At 34.7% G+C, this 22533-nt stretch overlaps 1 protein-coding gene across 1 annotated transcript in view; it reads left to right on the top strand.

Annotated features, from left to right (window-relative positions):
* Positions 1-22533, top strand: part of LOC123533624 (multiple coagulation factor deficiency protein 2 homolog) — a 51339-nt gene that overhangs the window by 3936 nt on the left and 24870 nt on the right. The window contains exon 2 of the mRNA XM_053551239.1: positions 18106-18320. Coding sequence (XP_053407214.1) covers positions 18118-18320 — 203 coding nt within the window. The 5' untranslated portion in view covers positions 18106-18117. The remainder of the gene's footprint in view (positions 1-18105; positions 18321-22533) is intronic.

Below are 22533 nucleotides of genomic sequence, written 5' to 3' on the forward strand. Positions count from 1 at the left end.
TGGTCTGAATGTTAATATTGATGATATATAGGTCAAGTTTGAAACTGGGTCAACTGAGATCAAAAACTAGGTCAGTAGGTCTTAAAATAGAAAAACCTTGTGACCTCTGTAGAGGCCATACCCTTGAATGGATCTTCATGAAAATTGGTCAGAAAGTTCATCTTGATGATATCTAGGTCAAGTTTGAAACTGGGTCACGTGCCTTCAAAAACTAGGTCAGTAGGTCAAATAATAAAAAAACCTTGTGATCCTCTAGAGGCCATACTTTTCATGGGATATGTATGAAAGCTGGTCTGAATGTTCACCTTGATGATATCTAGTCAAGTTTGAAACTGGGTCAACTGCGGTCAAAAACTAGGTCAGTAGGTCTGAAATTAGAAAAATCTTTTGACCTCTCTAGAGGCCATATTTTTCAATAGATCTTCATGAAAACTGGTCAGAATGTTCACCTTGATGATATCTAGGTCAGTTTCGAAACTGGGTCACATGATTTCAAAAACTAGGCCAGTAGGTATAAAAATAGAAAAACCTTGTGACCTCTCTAGAGGCCATATTTTTCATGAGATCTTCATGAAAGTTAGTGAGAATGTTTAAAAACAGGGTCACGTACCTTCGAAAACTAGGTCAATAGGTCAAATAATAGAAAAACCTTGTGACCTCTCTAGAGGCCATATTTTTCAATGGATCTTCATGAAAATTGGTCAGAATTTTTATCTTGATGATATCTAGATCAAATTCAAAACTGGGTCACATGAGCTCAAAAACTAGGTCACTATGTCAAATAATAGAAAAAAACGTCATTCTCAAAACTGGGTCATGTGGGAACAGGTGAGCGATTCAGGACCATCATGGTCCTCTTGTTCTATTAATTGACCTACTGACCTAGTTTTTAAAGGCACGTGACCCAGTTTCGAACTTGACCTAGATATTATCAAGATGAACATTCTGACCAATTTTCATGAAGATCTTGTGAAATATATGGCCTCTAGAGAGGTCACAAGGTTTTTCTATTTTTAGACCTACTGACCTAGTTTTTTACGGCACGTGACCCAGTTTCAAACTTGACCTAGATATCATCAAGGTAAACATTCTGACCAAGTTTCATGAAGATCTTTTTGCAATATATGGCCTCTAGGGAGGTCACAATGTTTTTCTATTTTTAGACCTACTGAATGGCACGTGACCCAGTTTCGAACTTGACCTAGATATCATCAAGAGGAACATTCTGACCAACTTTCATAAGGATCCCATGAAAAATGTGACCTCTAGAGTGGTCACAAGCAAAAGTTTACGGACGCACGCACGTTAATTATGCAAATAAAACTGTTGCTCTTCTTTTGTATATACCGAGTAATTGTACGATAGTTTGCATTTTTTTACGAAAGATCTGAGTGTGATTCTTCAACTATAATTGGTTTGTTAAACTGCCCATGTGTGGCCAAATCCATAAAGCATCTCAGAAAAGTTTTAACCTTACAATTTTTTTTTCATCTTTACGGTAAAGAAAGTGTAATGAGCGGGATTTTCCAAAAACAAGTTGCATAATAGTAAAAGTTGATCTTCACCCGATATTACATTGTATTGAAAAGGAAAAATTCGTACTCCTTACGCAAATCGCGTCGAGAAATCACATTTTAGCTCAACCCTAAATATATATAGTTGTGACGTTTCTGTTTTACGGAGATTAATTTATTTTTTTTTTGGGTTTCCATCATATCCAAATAGTAATTATGTTTCATTTGGTATAACAGGCCCATTGAAACCTATATGTTTTCAAATGGAATGACTAAGTAGTGTGTTCTTTTTTCACAAATACAATTATGATAAAAAAAAAATTTGAATTATAATATGAGCGAAAAATAATCAGGGATCTCCTTCTTCGTTTTCGCGGTATTGTCTTAATTTTCTCCTACCCTATTTTCACGCGCAGCTATTGCACACTCAATTTTTACATACAAATGCTTGTATCTAAGGGAAAAATAAGGTAATCACCACAAAAAAGTTTACAACAGCATAAATTTCATTTAATTATATTCTTATTTTGTTAGCCATTTTCGATTTCTTTCCGATCTTTATTGTTACGCGTGTATCCCTGAATACATGTTACACACAAAAGCGGCGTAATGAAAAACATAATATAGTACTTCTTATTAAACATTTTACTGACCCTTCGCCACTTAGTATGTATCTTTTATTTTCTGAAAATGTTCCTGAAATGTTTTTGAATGAAATAAAATTATAAAATGACTATCAGGTTCATTTTTATGCTGTGGTGCTAGGAAAATTTTGATTGTGCATATCAAAGTCCCGACCAACTTAAAAGTCAGAATAAGCCGGGAAGAATTATTTCCTGTTGTGGCCTTTTAGGATTTTAAGCCCATTTTCGTCAACATTTTATTATACATTTACATTTTAAATACTAAATTCTTTCTCTAAAGTAACTTACAATTGTCACATTGAAAAATATTAGTCACGGATAGAGTTAATTGAGGGATCACTCTCAGGAATACATTATTTATTTTATTATACCGAAAAAATAATGAAATGATTTATTTAACATTTAAAAAAGTTATTACTTACCAAATAATGAAGACAGAATTAAGGAGACTTTACTAGTAAGCACTTAGAATTGTCGCGAATTTGCTGTATAAAAATCATTACTTTTTGATAGGAAATCTATAGTCTTGGGGTTTACATAACGCTGTATTTATGGGCATACTTCAACAAAATCGGGCAGCAGTAACATTCGAAAAGCGGCGATAACTACGGAACATATAATGAGAGCACTCATTTTCTTAGTAGTTAGTAGTTATTTAAATTTTCCCAATCTGAGGGTGATAGTTTCATTTGATATTTGATGAAAAATTGTTTTCAAATGTTGCATGTAGAACAAATCATTTAAAAGCAGAAAAAAAAAATAGGCCGGGTTCACACATGTATAAAACACAAGATAAAGTAATTTAATCCTATGTATAAAAAAGCGCATCGTCTTTTAATCAGTACGAAAGTATCGATCTCTCATAGGGAGACATGAAAATGTAATATCACATGCGCAGAAAAACAAAATAGCTTTTGTTGCGCATGTGATATGAAATTATTGTTTTTTTCTTTAAAATCTATATTTATAGTCCTTTCCATTGTTCTAGATGTAGTCACATGTCAACGAAAAAAAAATCGTATTTTCTCGAAGGCGGAGCTAAAACACACATATTGACCTCCAGTTTGTGACGTCCACGCTTATTACGTTAAAACAATGCGACGTCGTATACAATTAACCACGAAAGATGACCTAAGGCTGCAGCATTTGTATCTAATGTTTATACTTATGAGTAGGCTGGATTTGATAATAAAACAATTGTCGTTTTTATGTGTGGTCGATATGTGGATTTATCGACCTGTTAAAGCGATATCAAGTCGATAAATTCGTCGAGATTGATATTGTTTTTAAACAGGCCGATAAATCCACATATGAGCCAAGCCATGAGAAAACCAACTTTGTCTATTGCGATTAGTTTTTAGTTTATACAAATTTTTTTTAGCTCGATTGTGATGAAAGCTTCAAGCTTATTGTAACCACTCTCGAGTCCGTTTCCCTGGAAAAAACAGTACTGGTGTCATATGAGAAGTCATGGTCGTGACCCCAGTGGGGCTCGAACCCACGCCCTCTGGATTGAGGGGCCCAAAACACCTTATCCACTAGACCACCGCTCCCTATTGGATTAGAAAAAACCGTTAGCAAACAGCATGGATCCTGACCAGACTGAGCGGATGTTGGTTTTCTCATGGCGCGGCTCATATCGACCTCACCAAAAGGCAATTATTGTATAATATCACATGCGCAGAAATTGAAAATAACGATTTTGCGCACGAGATATAAAAACGCTTACGATATATTATTCAAGTTAAACTAATGGGAAAAGTGCATTGGACATTGTGTGGGGTATAATAATTTTACATCTGAATTGCACACATTTGTAATCCATGCTTTAAAATGTTCATTTTAAAAACAAAAAAGTTAACATTGTGTGATGTTGTATAGCATATAGCAAAGGATAGTTCGTAGTCCGACCGGACCGGTTTTTTTTTAATTCTGTGTTAAATAGATTATGCTAGGATTATTTCAAATATAAAAGAAAGAGAAATCAAAAATTAAATAATCTAAAAACAAAAATAACGTTACAGTAAATTTTTAAAAAACATGAAAGTTCATTGCTATCACTACCCTCCCATTTTCACCGTATTAGATATTTACCGTTTTTTATTTTTTTGTTTTAAACGGGACTGAGCGGACATGTTTGGGGGGGGGGGGGGGGGGGGGGGGGGGGGGACTTTGCGACCGATCTTTCATATTTTATAACCCAGTTCATTCATTTCTACAACTTACTGTAACTCCGGGTATCATCTCCATAATACAAAATCACCCGGTTTTGTTTAAAGCTAAATCATATGATTTCATTTGAGAAACATTTTATGATTTTTTTTTTTTCTTCAGTTTTCTTGTATTTCAGGAACAAAGACCTATTACATAGAGTTATCCTCTTCTGGAAATGTTTATTTTGATATTTTTTATGAAATTTTGTAATTGCCTCCCTTTAATATTAAAAAAAAGTAAAAAGTGGACTATGTTTTTAGATTTTGATATAATTTATCAGTTTATTTAGTTTTATATTCAAATTTGAATACTTCAACGACCTGAAACAAATGGCAAGTATGAAAACAGCGCATAGCTTCGTTAGTTTCATCTATTTTCGATCTATCATGGGTTTCGCAAACGAGATAGGCAAAAAGGAGTATAATAATAATTTCATAAACTTACATTTCTAGGTAATTTTTGCAAATGTGTACTTATCAATGCAAATCTTTTACAACCTTAATATAAGAGTGTTTATATTCATATGTTCCTAAGACAAGATATTTTCATTAAAATTAATACTTAATATGCTAAAACGCTATCTTGGGGCGGGCAACCAAATTTTATAATACTTCCAGTGCACGGTATAGACCCTTCGCCTTACTACACAACCCAGTGTCACTCGTTAGGGGTGAAATAAAGACGTTACATTTAACTAGCCTGTCCAGTTCTGTTGAAAGTATCTGCAAATGCTATCTCGTGTCTGTCCGATACACAAAATGACACATCGACTGCCGAACGTATTACTTCTTTGATTGAGTGTGATTCAAATATCTTGTTATTTTAGGTCTTTGCTTATGTCAAGGCAATACTTCATCAAACACACGTATCATCAATATTAAATACTTTGCTTCTACTTTTATAAAAATGAATAAAATACACATAATTGGCCTTGATAAAGATGACAGTATCACCATTCGTAATTATATTAGCCTTCCGTCCGTAAGTTCCGGGGGTTTCCGTACAATCGGAATCGGCTATTTCCGTGGTTTGGGCCGGGCCGGGCCGGGTTTTATTAATAACCGTTAAATGAACACACAATTGGTGCAGTCACTAATTTTTGGTTTGTCTGAATTTTTTATACCAGTTATTGTCATTTGAATGGGTATCAAGTCAAAACGTCCCATAGTCAAAACGTCCCCTGGACAAAACACCCCCCATTTTGGTCAAAACGTCCCCCATTCAGTTTAGAATTTGGTCAAAACGTCCCCCTAATTTTTTTTGTATTAGATCTATTAATTCTTTTTAATTAATTCATATCTTTTAAAGGGTTTGAAACTTATGGATTATGTTTTGATAATGGCAGTGGCTAGGGTTATGGTACCGTAATCCTAGCCTCTGATTCTAGGATTACGGAAGTTCCGTATTCCTAGACAACCCTCTGAGAAAAGGCTAGGATTACGGAAGTATTTAAGAGAAATCAAATATATACGTTAGGACATGCCGAAATGATGTTGTAAACTTACTTGTATCACTTGAAACAGCGATTTTTCATGTCTGCCACATTATTTCGTGTTATCGATTCGCCCTTTTTGAGTTAGCAAAATTTAGGTGGACAATTATTTATGCACTGTTGATGAATGATTATGAATGATGAAAGTTAAAATCTTAACGAAAATATAGTAGTCGCAACTTGACCGCGATGGTTGACCCTTTGGCTGATTATTCATGTCGATTATTTCTTGTAGAAATAAAGGGGTGATTAGGGGGCCATGTATATTTATATGGAATTAGTTTGTTTACGAGCATTATCAAAGTATGTATACTTACATGTGATCAGTTAAAACTTTTCAATACACTAATTTATAATTTCACAAATTTAAAATTCCACTTTCTCATGCAGCTCGTGTTTTACGTACACTCCTTTTCAATAATAGCAGGAAGGTCTAATATAATGTATCAGTTGTTCCAGATAATAGGTTGTGCCTCATTATGTATTATGATAGAAAAGTCAACCATCGCGGTCAAGTTGCGTCTACAATAGTAATTTTTTCAATGTTTACATAATTGTCCAACTATATCCGGGCACATCACGAGGAGGCGCTCAGTTTATGGCCCATTTCTTTTTCTTTTCAATTTCTATAAAAAAAATAATCGTGTTTTTTTTGTTTTAAAAAAAAAACAACATTGTTGTGATTTTGATTTTTTTTAAAGTACGTTATTATTTCATAGTCATGATTTTGCATTTTTTTCTTTCATTTTTAATCGTTCTTCTTTATTTTTTTTTTCTTTTCTCTTTCTTCTTTTACTAACCCCAAATGGTGGATCGATAACACGAAATAATACGACAGGCATGAAAAGTCGCAATTTTAAGTGAAATAAGAAAGTTTACAACATCATTTATTCATGTCCTAACATATACTTGATGCCTCTTAAATACTTCCGTATTCCTAGCCTATCCCCATAGGGTTGTCTAGAAATACGGAACTTCCGTAATCCTAGAATCGGAGGCTAGGATTACGGTACCGTAACCCTAGCCACTGCCTTTGATAATACACAAAATTTTATGATTTATTAGCACCTAAATTAATGCAATCAACACCTATCAACTATACATGGTTGTGCATTAATTGTGCTGAGGGCTTAATATTAGTAGGTGTTATAAACCCATTAATCACCAGTAATAAGGTGTGAACATTTATGAAGGGAAAATCTTTTCTTCTATACAATCTAAATTTTTGTAGAATGAACAAAAATCCTGATCAGAGTTATAACTTTATTTATAAAACATTAATAAAACATCAGAACAGTCACAACTGCATAGTTAATAAGTAAAAATCACATATCGCACTATTCATTCACTGTTCTACACCAAGAAGTCAAATTCACAATATAACAATTCAAAGTGTTCCAGCTACACAATATCAAGAAGTCAAATCCACTCCTATGCTAGTTAATGTTTTTATCACAGTTTTTCCTCCTCGTGAACTGTTGTAGTGAGCCTGGGTTTGTAAATGGTGCTCATCTTTTTTAGCAAGGAACTTGCACGGTACCTGTAAAAGACATAAGAAACATTTATAGGAGATAGAAATGACAAATTATGCATAAGTAACTGAAAAAATATAGTAAGAGAATGATATTACTGAAAAGAATGTTAATACATTTTTACACAAACTATAAAAAATAATACCTTTTTACACAAACTATAAATAATTTTCCGAAAAAAATCTCTTATCATGCTGTTGCTGGAAGAGAAGAGTCTTATAAAATTCATAAATTTTTTTATCAAGGCAGTGAAATACTAATAGCATGAACATAATCACCTGTCCAAAGTTGCGAATACTCTGGCCAATGCATGGACCTATACTTTAAGATAATTACTTCAAATTTAAAGATTTTAAAGATAAAAGAATGTTCTTAATGAATATTTTGTTATCTTAATTTTGATTTTTTTGGTCACTAATACAGGTTTCCTCATGGAACGACCCATTATTTCTTTTTAATTCTGGTACTTTAAAATAAATATTTTTTATTTATTTCTCATTCCATTCAATATACAGAATCTCTTGATTGAATTAACACCTACTGATAACACATTATCTCCTTTGATTAGATTAACTTGACAATGCATTGATTACTTGTATATTTGAATTTGTTTGCTTTCATAATGTGATTATGATCTGTATATTGTTTATTTCTTTCTGACCAGATTTTACAATATTTTATAAAATAAAATAAAAATATTATTAAATGGTAAAAAGTAGTTAATCAGATTTTGGTCAGCTAATGGAACATTGTAAACATACAAACTGTCTAACTCTATGTAATGGGCCTTTTTGTTCCTTAAAGGTGGATAATCAGATTTTGGCCATGTAACGGATTTGTTCGAAACTTTAGCATCTGATCATTTACACTCATTTATGTTCACTTAACACTTAATACAAATTAGATTTTCACTGGAGGTATTTTTGAAATTTCATTTTCCTGTCCTGGTTGCCCAACCAAGATAGAGTTATTTTATCATAAGTATAAATTTGATAAACATACTTTGCCTAAGGAAATGTATAAATATTAGACATATTGTAATATATTTGTAAAATATTTGCATTAAAAATTACGTAGTTAGATGGAATTCATTAGAAACCAAGTTTGAAAAATTATTATTACCTCCCTTTGCCTATCTTGGTTGCGCAACCAAGATAGATTGGAAATAAATGAATTCAGAAGCTACACACAGCTTTAAAACTTGCCTTTTGGTTCAGATCATTGTTCAGTAGTTGATATGTCTATCAAATGCAAATGTAAAACTAGACATTTTATCGAAATAAAAAGAAATACTCAGCTTTTTATATACTTTCATATTAAAGGGGAGTAATTACAAAATTTTAAACAAAATAATAAAATATACATTTCAAATAGGAATCAAACTCTATGTAATCGGTCTTTTTGTTCCTTAAATAATTCTCTACCAGAATATACAAAAAGTAAAAAATGTCATTAAATGTTGTTTAAATGTGATTGACCACCTTTAAATAATGTATATATCTAAATGATGTATAATTTTATATGATGTATAGTTCAGCCAGAAAATTACATATTTGCCAAAAAAGTAGTTAGACAATTCGGAATATGATATGTATTCCACAAAAGATATTGTTTACTGAAGTCAAGTAATTCAAGAAATCAATAATAATAATAATAACATGAATATAACTTACCTGTGTCACAGGTTCTGTGTTGTCAGCTGCCATACGAGTCGCAGGCAATGGCATGTTGACGCGGTCTGACTTCGTTTCTACACTTAATGCAAGGATACTCCATAAATACGTTATCTTATAAAAGCACCGATATTTAAACAAATAACAATCCAACACACTATTCACAGAGACAGACAGTATACATACACAAGGATACTAAGAAAATTAGTGGTTGAATATAATAGTTATAACTTTTTCCACATTATTTAATTATTGTGCAATTAAACTTTAGATACTTAAAAAAATTGTTTACAAACATCTTGTTTTATGATCCATTATCCTTTTGTCCTCATGCAGTTGTAACAATTTCATTTATAACATAACAACATTATAATTTCATTTAATTTTATTATTAAATAACAGAAACATCACTTTTTCACTATATTTACATCAGATATAATTTCACAACAATGCTATAACATTCTAAAACTAATGGTTTACAACATTCTAATTAAAAACTATGCATGTAAAACAGTCAATCAGCAGTTTTGGGTCTGATTTTCATAAAAAATAACTCTTAAAATTAGTATGATCCGCAAAATATCCTCTCTTTTTTTTTTTCGTGTCCAAAAACAACTTTTTTCTCCAACAGAAGTTTATGGGTAGAATGCACTTTAGCGGTCCCCGGAAGTTTACAATGCTCATGCACAGCAAGTTGGGGAGTGGGGGAAATGTGGGGGTGTGGGGGCAGCAGCCCCCAAGCAAATGCATCTAAAAATAAAGTTACCGCTTACAACTTTTAATTTTTAAGACATTCTTAAACTACTAAGCACTATTATTGTAGGGACTGCCAAATTGCAATTGCTCCAAAGTTTACAGATAGTGCCTAAACATTAACAACTAAATTTAGATCATCGCTGTCATCTCCAGGTACTCCCGTTGTCATCTGCTGCTGGTATGCATATTATTAAGCATTGGACTAATTTTCTGTAAAGCAGGGTTTTCCTTACAGCGATTTTTGGCAGTCATGTCCCCAAAAATTTGCAGGTGTGCGACCTCGATGTCGCGCAAAAAGTCCTTCCCGATAATTTTTTTCTCGTAGTTCTTTTTTGTTAATTCATCCATTTCCCACTTCCATTTTTTTAACGGTCTCTGTTCTGGCTCTTTTTTGTTGTACCCTACAGCCTACGGGTAAAAACTTAATTTTCAGCAACATCTTTGTTTATCTTCTATTTTTAGCTCGACTATAATTCGAAGAATAAGTAGAGCTATCCTACTCACCACGGTGTCGGCGTCACACATTGGTTAAGTTTTTCGTACCAGTCCACATTTTGACAAAGTCTTTTGAGATAAAGCTTTGAAACTTTCAACACTTGTTTACCATCACCATGTCCAGCTATAGGCAAGAGCACATAACTCCATCAAGGATTTTGGCTGAATTATGGCCCCTTTTGACTTAAAAATCATGGTTAAGTTTTTCGTACCAGTTGCTGTTTTGACAAAGTCTTTTGAGATAAAGCTTTGAAACTTTCAACACTTGTTTACCATCACCATGTCCAGCTATAGGCAAGAGTACATAACTCCATCAAGGATTTTGACTGAATTATGGCCCCTTTTGACTTAGAAATCTTGGTTAAGTTTTTCGTACTAGTTCATATTTTGTGTAAAGTATTTGACATATGACTTTGAAACTTTTATAACTTGTTCAGTATTATATTCTCTCTGTCTGTAGGCAAGAGTACATAACTCTGTCATCTATTTTGGCTGAATTTTGGCCCTTTTTGGACTTGGAAATTTGTTTTGTTTTCATACTAGTCCATGTTTTGTCAAAATTATTTGACATATGGCTTTTAAACTTTGAACACTTGTTTATCATCATGATTTCCATCTGTAGGCAAGAGTACATAATTCTGACCACTATTTTGGCTGAATTATGGCCCTTTTTGAACTTGGAAATCAGTTAAATTTTTCATACCATTCCATATTTTGTTTAAACTGTTTGACTTTGAAACTTTGAACATTTCATAACCATCAACCAACACATTGCCATTAAGTGCAAGACTTATCGAAATCCACAAATAAAGGAACATGGTTTGTCTAATCTATAAAATTTTTTTTATCTGAATATCTGTTGTAATATTTTGACCCCATTCTTCAGTCAGTTCTTTGAATAGTCGAGCGAGCTGTCATGCGACAGCTCTTGTTTATCAGAGCGTCCATCTTGGAGAGCAAGCCAAATTTAGTTTGAAACATGCTATTTTATTGGACAGAAATATATAGCGAACCAATCAAAATTCTCATCCTATCTTTCATCGACCAAACGGGGAAAAATCAAGGTTAAATTACCTTATTTGGTTAATTTGCTAAAAGCCGATCTGGTTTGTCGGACGGTATATGTTCAACCGCCTAAAAAGCTATCGGCTATCTCCGCCAATGCTAAAATTAGACTATGGAATTCCAAAAAGGTGGTATAAAGTTGTACGGAGAAAGAAAATGATACTGGACCCTACGTAACATGTATCAGTCACCTGTATCAGGAAAGTAACAGTTTAAAAAGTTAGTTTTAAAAATGATAAAAAAAGAACATGAATTGACTTTCACTGTTTTTATTCCATTTTTTGTTGTTAAACAATACAGGGCAAAACTACAGTTAAAGTTCTCAAACAATAATCAATATTTAAAATGTCCCCAAAAATCATGTGTATGTCCCCTAAAATGCAAACCTACGGGACATCATGTCCCCCAAATGAAAAATCCTAGGGAAAACCCTGGTAAAGAATATGTTAAATAATAGTTTCATATGGATAACTGTAGTTTTAGTCTATTAAATCGAATTAAAGGCGTACGCTAGATTTCCCTGTATATGAGATGGGCAAATTTTTCCCAATAATAGAATTTCTTCAAACTTCGAATATTGAAGGACAATCATCTAAGAAACAAAAATATGCAATAAAAATCATAGGTCACTGGTATTGAAAAAGAGTTATCTGCCCTTGAAATCGGCATTTTCCCCCAAAAAGTTTTAAAAAATTCTATTAGGGGCAATCCGGGTAAGTACGGACTGACGGGTAAGAACGGACAAACCTATTCAGGTTGCTTTTAAGTGCTAAGCTTACTCTGACATCGATTATCAAAGGGACGATGCCTACGCCTCAACGCTCCTTTTGGTACTTTGATTTCCAAATAACCTTAACTCTGTCGAAGAGTTATCTCCATTTAACACATGCGTGAAAACTCGACCTTCACTTCCTCTTCCGTCACGTCAAAACTTTGAAAGCGGCAAAATTTAAATTGTATAGAGAAAACATCAATTAAAGGTTTGTATATTTTCTTTGTCATTTGAAATACACGCTAAAACGCTCAAATAACTATTAAACTTTGTTTGTGTTGTAAAATCAGGTCGAAAAATACTAAATTAGTGAAGATTTATAAGTAAACAAAAAGTGTCCGAACTTTCTCTACTATTTTTTAATGTAAAAAAACTACGGACACTATGATTTCTTTTCATCAGTCATTGCAGATACATGTATACTCGAGTGTTTGTAACGAATTACAATGTATAAAGATAGCTTAATTATTACATAAATATTTAAATACATTACAATTACAATAATTACACAATAGTTTCACTGCACATGTGTTTATTGTACTATCAATCAACTAGGATGTGCATTAGTAGTAGAAATAGAGAAGCAGTATTGGTGAACAGGCCAGCATTGCTGTAGTGGTAGTAGTACTTGTTTTATTGCAACCAGTTTGTTATTCTAATAGTAGCACTGTAAGTATTTCATCAACGACTGCTTTTGATAGCAGTAATAGTGGTAGTGGTAGTGGTAGTAGTAGTAGTATTTTCACATCCAGCATGTTCATTGTAATCCTCGTCTTTCAGAATGCCGAAGAAGTATGTATATACAAAAAGAGGGAAGACACAAAACTACAGAGAGTGGGACCTTGAAAAAGCAGTGAAAGCTGTTCAAGATAACAGCATGTCTATACGGAAAGCATCTACCATGTATGGCGTTCCAAAAAGCACCATAGGTGACCGCATAAGCGGTAAACATGAGTTACATGTTCCTAACGGCCGCCCTCCGCATATTCCGAGAGATGTAGAAAGAAAAATTGTTGATGCGGTAAAAATGGCGGCAAGGAGAGGAATTGGATTAACCAGGAAGCAGGTTCTTGCTGGAACAAACGTTCTTTGCAGAAGAATGAAGATTGGATCGGGATACACCAACTTTACAGCAGGAAAGGACTGGTGGGAAGGAGTGAAGCGCAGGCATCCGGATGTAGTCATCAGAAAACCAGAAAAGCTGACAAGTACACGCGCACGTATGATGAATAGAGAAGTAATTAACAGTTATTTTAATGACTTAGGTACAATTGTTGAAGGTCTCAATCTTGAAGGGAATCCAAGGGTAATATGGAACTGTAATGAGATGGGAAAGAATTTCGAACATGATCCTGTGCGCATTGTTGCTGAGAAGGGAGAGAAAAACTGTTTGAGCAGAACGAGTTCAAAATCAACAAACATCACAGTTATGGCATGCGTAAACGCTTCTGGGAGAAGAATGCCACCCATTTTGTTGTGAAGGGAAAAACTTCAAGATCCCTTTATGGATTCAATACTCCGCTGCCCCAATTGGTACACGTTGGGCTTGGCAAAAGAACGGATGGATGGACGATAACCTAGGAGAACGTTGGTTTTAATGAAGTATTTTTAGAGTTTTGTGGTTCCGAGAGGCCCCAACTTCTCATTTTGGACGGCCATTCATCTCATGAAACTCTTGGATCCTTATGAGAGCTATGGAAGAGAATATTCATATTTTGGCTCTTCCACCGCATACAACCCATGCCCTTCAGCCGTTAGATAAGGCTGTTTTTGGTCCGCTTAATAGAGCGTATAATGACGTGTGTTCAAGTTTCCTACAGGAAAGTCCATTGAACCAGATAAATAAGTGGACTTTTCCAGCATTGTTTTCTACATCATGGGATAAAGCAGTAACCAGTTCAAATATCCAGAGTGGTTTCAGATCATGTGGCATATTTCCTTTAAACAGAAATGCTATCCCCGATCAAATGTTCGGTCCAAGTGAACCAACTGACAAACCACTGACTGACATTGAGCAAACCAGCCTTTCGGTGTCTGACAAGCTAGATCAGCTGAAAGGTCGGAAAACAGAGAAATCTGAAGTTTCCAACTCGGAATTACAACTAAAGAACCAGTTATTGGATACGGAAACTTCCCACGGCCTGACTGAAGAAGCATCAGAAGAGATGTTCACTGCCTCCGCTATTCCATTGCCTGATGACTCTACAAGACAACATCTGACCCTTTTCTTTCTGTGGCATTTATTGAAACTCCATCAGTATCATTTGAATGTATAACAAACGACAACAGTACAAGGTCTATCCGGGCAGAGAACGATGAAGCGTGTGCAGATGAAGTTCTTGATATAAGCGACCCGGCTCAACTATTCCAGCTGATATCAGACGGTATATAGTGGCTGATCCGCTCACAGATATAAACGGAGATGAGTTCTTCGTACACAGCAGTTTCTGTGGTGAAGCCAGTAGTTACCCTGAAAAGAAAGAAAAAAGCTTATTCGAAGAAATAAAGGAAACCTACGTCCCAAAACCAGTTAGCATTCCAGTAAAAAAGAATAAAAATAGAAAATCTATTACTCACCATCGCTTGCTGACCAGTGCAGATGTTATAAATGAAAAATTACGTATAGAAAACGAAAAAACTGAAAAAGAAAAAAGAAAAAAAGAGAGAAGAAAAAAGTAGGCCACCTACTAAGAGGGTTAAAAAGGAAAAGGAAACATAGTCTGCATACATATGTAGTTAAATGAAGTAGAAGATGAAAACGTAGCACAGCTAGCTAGTAACTAACTGAATTTCATTGTCTTGAAAGTAAATGGGCTATATATAGTGCATAGTTGTAGCAGTGTTTCGGTGTAAATTCTTTGATAACGTTTCAATAACTGTTTACGATTTATCCAAGGTGATGAGGAAAGTCATAATTTATGCCGTTCAAGCTGTAGGAATGCATCACCATGGAAACCGGGCATTGACTGTTGGCGAAAGCTATATTGCAAAACCGGAACCAGTTAATCGTTATGATGAAAACGCTATAGCAATATTGCAGTACCCTGATTCCAAGGACACTGTAGCATACTTACGTCGATCAGATGCAGCTGCTGTAGCTGAACTTTTTCGAAAAAACTTTGTACAATCACCCTTGATGTTGAAGCCTAAATTTGAACCGACGTACAAAAAAGGAGTTGTTCCTTCCCAAAGATGTAACATTGGCTTCTTCTGCAATGATGGTCGCATACAAGATGCTTCTAAGATTTTAAATGCAAATGGGTTAATGTTCAAAGTTATATAGAGTTAGTTTCATATATAGAGAGAGAAGTAAAGACAAAATACTTTATAAAAAAATCTCATACTGATTGCAAATCTTCATAAATTAACTAGAAAAGTTTTAAAGCTGTGTTGTAAAAATATGTTTCAGATCATTATTAAGATATAATTGTTTATTTGTTTAATTATCATGTTCGTAAATTGAAATTACAATTAAATTTCCTTATGAATTACATGAAATAATATCTGTAACGAATGAAATAGATCTTCAATGTATTTATTGTTAAGGTGAAAATAAAATTGTTCAACGCTTTTTTAAAAAGCTCGAAGTGTCCGTACTTTCCCTACTATTTAATGGTGTCCGTAGTTTTTCTTTTTTGTGTCCGAACTTTCCCTGCCGTGTCCGTACTTTGCCGTTTTTGCCACTTTACTTTAAGACGTCATATTCTATATCTTGGACCAACCAAATGGAAGGAGTAAACGGTAAAACGCGCGTGAATATATTTCCGAATGAACCGGAAAAGAGTTTGTAATCATTCTTTTCATTTACTTGCGTGTAGCTAGATCTTGATCTCCCGTTGTAAAATTCGTCCGTACTTACCCGGATTGCCCCTATTGGGAAAAATTTCATCCCGAATTCTAGCATACGTCCTTAACATAATCTCTGTTGCACCTTTTGTTTGCTAATTATATCTAGTAGTGAATAATGACAGAATAGTTGGCCCACTAACTTATACAAACAACACTTGACATTTACTTTGATTATTGCAATAATAATTACTGAAGGGGAATACCTTGTTTTAGCACCAGAACAGATTATCAGCGGCTGGCCAAAACTTTGTTGATAGTTGGGAGTTCACACTTCAGCAGTTTTAAGTAACAAATAGTTACTTAAAAAAAAATAATTTGTTTTTATCTTGACTGTTTGAAGAATACGTAGACCCTTGTTCACTGTGATGATTTGACCTGCAGTATGCAGGTTCCATAACACTATTTTACATTTTTACGAAAATACGCTTCTTTTTCGACTAACCATTTTTAGCTTGACTATTTGAAGAATAGTCTGAGCAATTCTACCCACCCTGGCGTCTGCGTCACAACTTGTTTAAAGTTTTGCATGCAAGTACATATGGCTATCATTTAAAGGCATAAAGCTTTGAACTTATTTTTTCTTTTTCTAGGTCAGTAACCAACCTCACAGGATTAAGTCCTATAAGTCTGTCATGTATCTTAGGCAAATTATGCCCCCTTTTGGACATCCTGGTTAAAGTTTTGCATGCAAGTTACTGTCTCCAAAACTAATGCTGATATTGAATTGAAACTTCACATGTGCTATTGGGGTTATAAAACTAGGTGAAAACATCAAGTCCTATTACACTGACATTTATTTTGGCCAAATTATGCCCCCTTTTGGACTGAGAAAATCATGGTTAAAAGTTTTCCATGCAAGTTACTATCTTAAAAGTAATGCAAATATTGAATTGAAACTTCACATGTTTCTTTTGGGTTTATAAAACTAGGTCATAGCATCAAGGCCCATAACTCTGACAAGTATTTTGCAAAATCATATCCCCTTTTGAACTTAAAAACTTCTGGTTTACATGCAAGTTACTACATGTATCTCCAAAACTTATGCAGATACTGGATTGCAACTCTATAGATATTGTAACATTTAGAGTAATATTCCTGCTTCACGGACAACCGTTCGAAAAGTAAAGCCCATGTTTCTTTCACTTTTAGTTTCTTCTTCATTATACCACGCATATCGCCCCCACAAACAAACACACACACACTCAAAATATGTCCTTTTTCACTTTCAGATGCTTGTGTTTCTTGATATTATGTATCTGTTAGTATTCTTCCCCTCCATCCATTGTATTTCTCAATATCGTTTCTTGTTCAGTCAAAGATAACCTCCCTCTCAGAATGCATTCTTGTTAAACTGTTTATCTTTTGCGGTGAGCTTCATAGTCTACTAACAACTCTTGTTTTGTTTTGAGAAATGTACTTTAAGGAACAAAGTGTGGCTATAAAGGTATGTAATTTTTATACTGTTGTATAAAAAAATTGAAAAATTACTATGTAAATCTACTGGCCTGATGCTGCTTGGAATTTATCAGGTATCACTATTCAGGTTAGTAGATGGATGATGTATTAGGCTAGTAGTTGTGAAAATTACATAATAAATATATTTAGTACTGAAAAAGTATAGACATGACCACAATCTGTTGCTGTGATTTGACAGAAAAGTCTTCAGTAACCTTCAGGGCATTTACTTTGTATAAATATAGTATGGTAAGCTGTGAGTTATTATTAATTTATAATCATGATATGTTATATACACATGTGTACCGACAGCAGTTTTATCAACCTGCACTGTAAGTGAAGCCATATTTATGATCAATTTTCTGGTCTTTTGGGATTAGGGAGTTCATTCAGCTTTTAGTTTACTTTATCAGAGTGCTACTGAATCTGGTGCTGGTGGGGCGGGGTGTTGCACATTTTATCTCTCATGTGATGAACAAGGCTAAATCAAACCATGTCTGCTATTATTTTTTTCTTGGTTGAATTCTGTGTTTCCAAAAGGTCTAATAGACACAGGCCCTTTCCTGTCTTTGTTAATAAAATCTTTTATAATGTGGCTAACCTGATTAAAATGTTTTAAGTAGATGCTACTTTTGTTTTTTCAGACAGCCTAAGCAATGATCAGACAGACTCTCTTCATCCTGGTTGTGTGTGTGTGTTACAGTAGTAGTCAGCCAGGTGCCCACCCACCTGGAATACCCCCATCTCACCATGGTCAGCCTGGAGGTCATGGTCAGCCTGAAGGTCATGGTCAGCCAGGAGGTCATGGACATGGGACAGACATCAGAGAAGGTTTTGGGGTGAATCCACATGATGCCGAGTAAGTATACTGTGTAAAGTTTTTTTTATAGATTTCATTATTGCATCAAGCAGTGACACACAGATAAAGATCCTTACTTATTTCATCTTAATCTTTTAAATGTGTAGTCAACAAATTTATATTCTCATTGATGAAAACTACTGGTTGACGACCCAGATTCGGACAATTTCACAACCTTTTCATCTGTCATATTTTAATTTTTAATTCAAGATTCACAAAATGATACCTGAATCAAGTTCAGTTCTTCGGTGTTGCTAAACACAAATTTGTTTGTATATAAAAATAAACTGAACACGTCACTGAGGCCCGAAAGAGGGTACGTAAATTTAACGTTTTCAGCGTGTTGCAGGACCCAGAAATCGGACAGTAGGAAAATACTAATTATCATCACTTCTGTTTGGCAGAATCACGTTTAGGTTGGTTTTAATGGTAAAAAGACATTTTAAGTATTGTTAACCTTGTTTACATTCAACTGTTGATGTTTGATGCTGCTGAGAGTTTGAAAAATCTAGCTGGCCTACATATGACACAAAATTTGAGGTAAAACAGTTTGGTTTAAATGCATTTAACTCGTGGTATTGATGGGAAAACATTGATACTTGTTTTATAACACGCAATTTTCTCGTCGGCATTTAGCAGATTGTAGATGAGTTCCCCTTGAATAATGTTGGGGCATCTAAACATGTATGCGCATGTGCACGGAAAGCACATGCAGCTTCCCCCTGTGAGAGCTGTCACAACATTTCGTGAACAAATGTAAATATTCCATTTTTGAAAGTTTAACTTACTGATTTGCAATTATTGCAGATCGAGGGCTTAGAGCGAAACTGGTCTATCTGCTTCTATTTCTATATACAGATAGACCAGTTTCGCTCTAAGCCCTCGAGATGATGTTGCACATAATGCAAACGTCTATGTACTTGTCAAGAAATGATCAAAATTTACGCCAAAATAAGCGTTTACGCGACTGTTTGATTTTCTGGGTCGTCCGAAATTCTGGGTCGCCAACCAGTAGGAACAATTTTTAGCCAGCGAAATTACATCATTGTTTTCAGGTTTTAAAGAGGTAGTCAATGACTACTAGTCATCTATACCATGTCTTTTAAATATAGATCAACTCCTAGTATAATCTTTTGGGTACTCTGTTGAGTTGATGTAATTTTGATGCAAGGGAAGTAATTCAACTCTTATTAGATGATTATTTAGTTTGATTTATCTCTCCATATAACACAACAGTTTAGGGTGAGCTGTAAGCATCTATAGGCAGATGGTCTGATTTCCATTGTGAATGTACAACCAGTACCAGCACTTACCAGTTCTTTGCAAGTAATTGCCAACTTCTCCACATGAATCAGAGGTGGAGGACAAATGATTTCAGACATAATGCCTTTTATCAAATCATCATGGAAAGTGTCACCTTTAGTACAGTAAAATGGTGTAAAAATACTTCAGAAAATGGGAAAAGCATGAAACTTGGTACATAACTACTTTAGGGCAAAATACTAAAAATGAGCATGAGACCCACTCCGAAAAATCCAATATGGCCGAAAAATCCAAGATGGCCGCCATATATGTATATATTTTCAAAAATACATAATATTATATATAAAATTTCTATTGACACTTACAGTCATCAGTATTATAAGCTAAAACCACCTGCCTGAATAAATCCAAAACATATTATATTAACAAAAATACCGCTCTTCCAACAAAAATGAAAAAAGTTGTCTCCCTTGGATAAAATGTCTATTAAGCAGAAGAAAAAGTCATAATGCGTTTATATGAATCAAAATTAAGTATATAATGGTAACTGGCATATCAAGAAAGTTTAAAATGGCAACAGTCCTGTGCAGAACTTTACAACAATTGTAATTAATTAATTATAAATACATTCGAACTTCGGTAACTGGAACCCATCAGGACCGACTAAATTTATTCGAATTATCGTAGTATGAGTGATCGAAAAATAATTATAAAGGAATTTGTTTGGGACCTGACGATAGATTAATTGAAGAATGGTGTTCGAATTATCAGAGTATGAGCAAACGAAGTTTTAGTCTGTAATGTGTATTAGTGAATAAATGACATGTGTTTCACTTTGTCATTAGTTTTCGTGACTCAGAATTTGTAAGTGTTGCCGTATTCATTTCAATTCATTTACACTAAGAGAACTAATGACACTTAATAAAACTATATAATTCATTAATAATGTTAGTGTGACAGACCATGTGAACATCCCTGGCCTGTCAGATCATCATGATTTCTTTGGGAAAAAGTCATTGCCGGTTGATCAGCGTAATCAAATTTACATTTGCATGTCCCTGTAATATTCTGTTTTTGTCAAATTGTAGCACATTGTGCCATAACAATGGTTTTATAGTTTAATGTCATAAGCTTATAATGTACAGTCACTAATGCCATGATCACTCTCAGGCAAAGACCATGAAGATCATACTGCTTCCTGAAAATTTTGACGCGGTGGAGACGGGGATCAAACTCGAAAAATGTGCAGTTCTAAAGTTCATACTGCGCGCTTTTAACATCCTTGCCAGGTTCTCACGACGTCTAACACGTTCACACTAATTTTCTTACCACGTGCTTCTTCACGTCCAGTGTGTTCTTACTACATTCTTAGTACAATCAGTCAGATTGCACCTCTCGCTTACCATGCTTTAACCATATGCTTATCACCTTTTCACTGCATTCGTCGGCTACTTATAAATACTACGCCATGCGTCTCTTTTTTTCCATTCCTTCTGCAAGTTATATTGACATAATTGTGTCCACATCTACACTCAACAGCCATAAATTACAATAAACGACGACCCCCCCCACCCCACCCCAACGCCCCAGTGAAGAAAAAAGAGCAGTCTTATAGAGAGACTGCCGTGGAATAAGCAAAAGCAGTGTGAAGGATATACGGAGGTCCGAAAGTCCACTACAAGCTGCCAGTGCTGCTGAGTCCATGATTATGTGGCAATTCCTGATGATGTTCGATACCCATTGCTGACTGAAAACGAAGTGATTGGGAATTGGATCCATGTATTCATACTTAATTTTCAGAATCTGAACCAATCATGGCGGAAACCTGCTGCAAACGTGACACAGATGTTTTAAGAACCGAAAGAACGTATTAATAACCTTATGCGGTATACTACAATGTGGCATGCACGTAGCATGGTCATAGCACACAAGCGTAGATAAGTTGTAGTAAGAACTCCATTGACGTAGCAAGAACGCAATGATAACCCAATGACAGCGCAGTGAGCACGCCATGCAGCCTTTCCCGCCCGCACCACGCTTGTACTATGTCCTACTAGGTTTTAGTTAATCATTACTACGTCCTTCCTGCTTCCTGGTTAGACCGCGTTCTCACTACATTTGTTTTGAACATGTCCAAAATTCGACCGCGTTCTCTACACTCATGGAGACCAAAATTATTAATTATCATGTTCTTATCGGAGTCTACTGTATTTCTTCTACATTGTACAAGTTCTTACTGTGTCCTGCTAGTTTTTACAACGTAGTGGGAACGTGGCTGAGTGTAACTGGGGTATAAATTAAGAGCCGAATCTATCCTTTCTACAAGAAAAATGTGCTCTAATATCTATTTCTGGACATTTTACTGAAATTAAAATTTAATTAAATGTGAGTACTTGAGGATTTTTCTAATGAGCACAGGTACATTCGAAACACAATTTTAATACCAATTTAAATTACTAGTTTTAAGACGACAAATATTATCTATTTACCATTTGTACTTCCAGTTAAGCAGTCCAATTAAGAATAAACACTGTCTTGTCAAACAAAACTAACCAGTACAGCTCGCGCTTACCGGTGAATCAAGCTTTTAAATGCATTTTCTACATCTTCCTACAAGCAAACTGTTCGATTATATTTCGGGGGTATAAATGGAGGCTTTCGATACTCTTCTTTACAGCAAAACATGTCAAGTAGCTTGATCAACCATCTGTTCACATATAGATTAGGGCTATAATGTGCATTCCTGCATCATCTGCTACACCTCTTGAACATACTAAAAAAGGTTGCCCTTTAGGTCGAGCACATATGGGTGTCGGGTATTCTATCACTTTCCTAAAATTCCTAGTCAAGATAAATAAGGCTGACCAGAGAGATCTTTGATATATTGGAACCTTTCCAATAGTTTTTGTCTCAAGTACCCGAGTCTCGTACCAATAGCCCTTCAAGTGCA

This window comes from Mercenaria mercenaria, chromosome 1 (assembly GCF_021730395.1).
Source record: "Mercenaria mercenaria strain notata chromosome 1, MADL_Memer_1, whole genome shotgun sequence".
Lineage (NCBI taxonomy): Eukaryota > Metazoa > Mollusca > Bivalvia > Venerida > Veneridae > Mercenaria > Mercenaria mercenaria.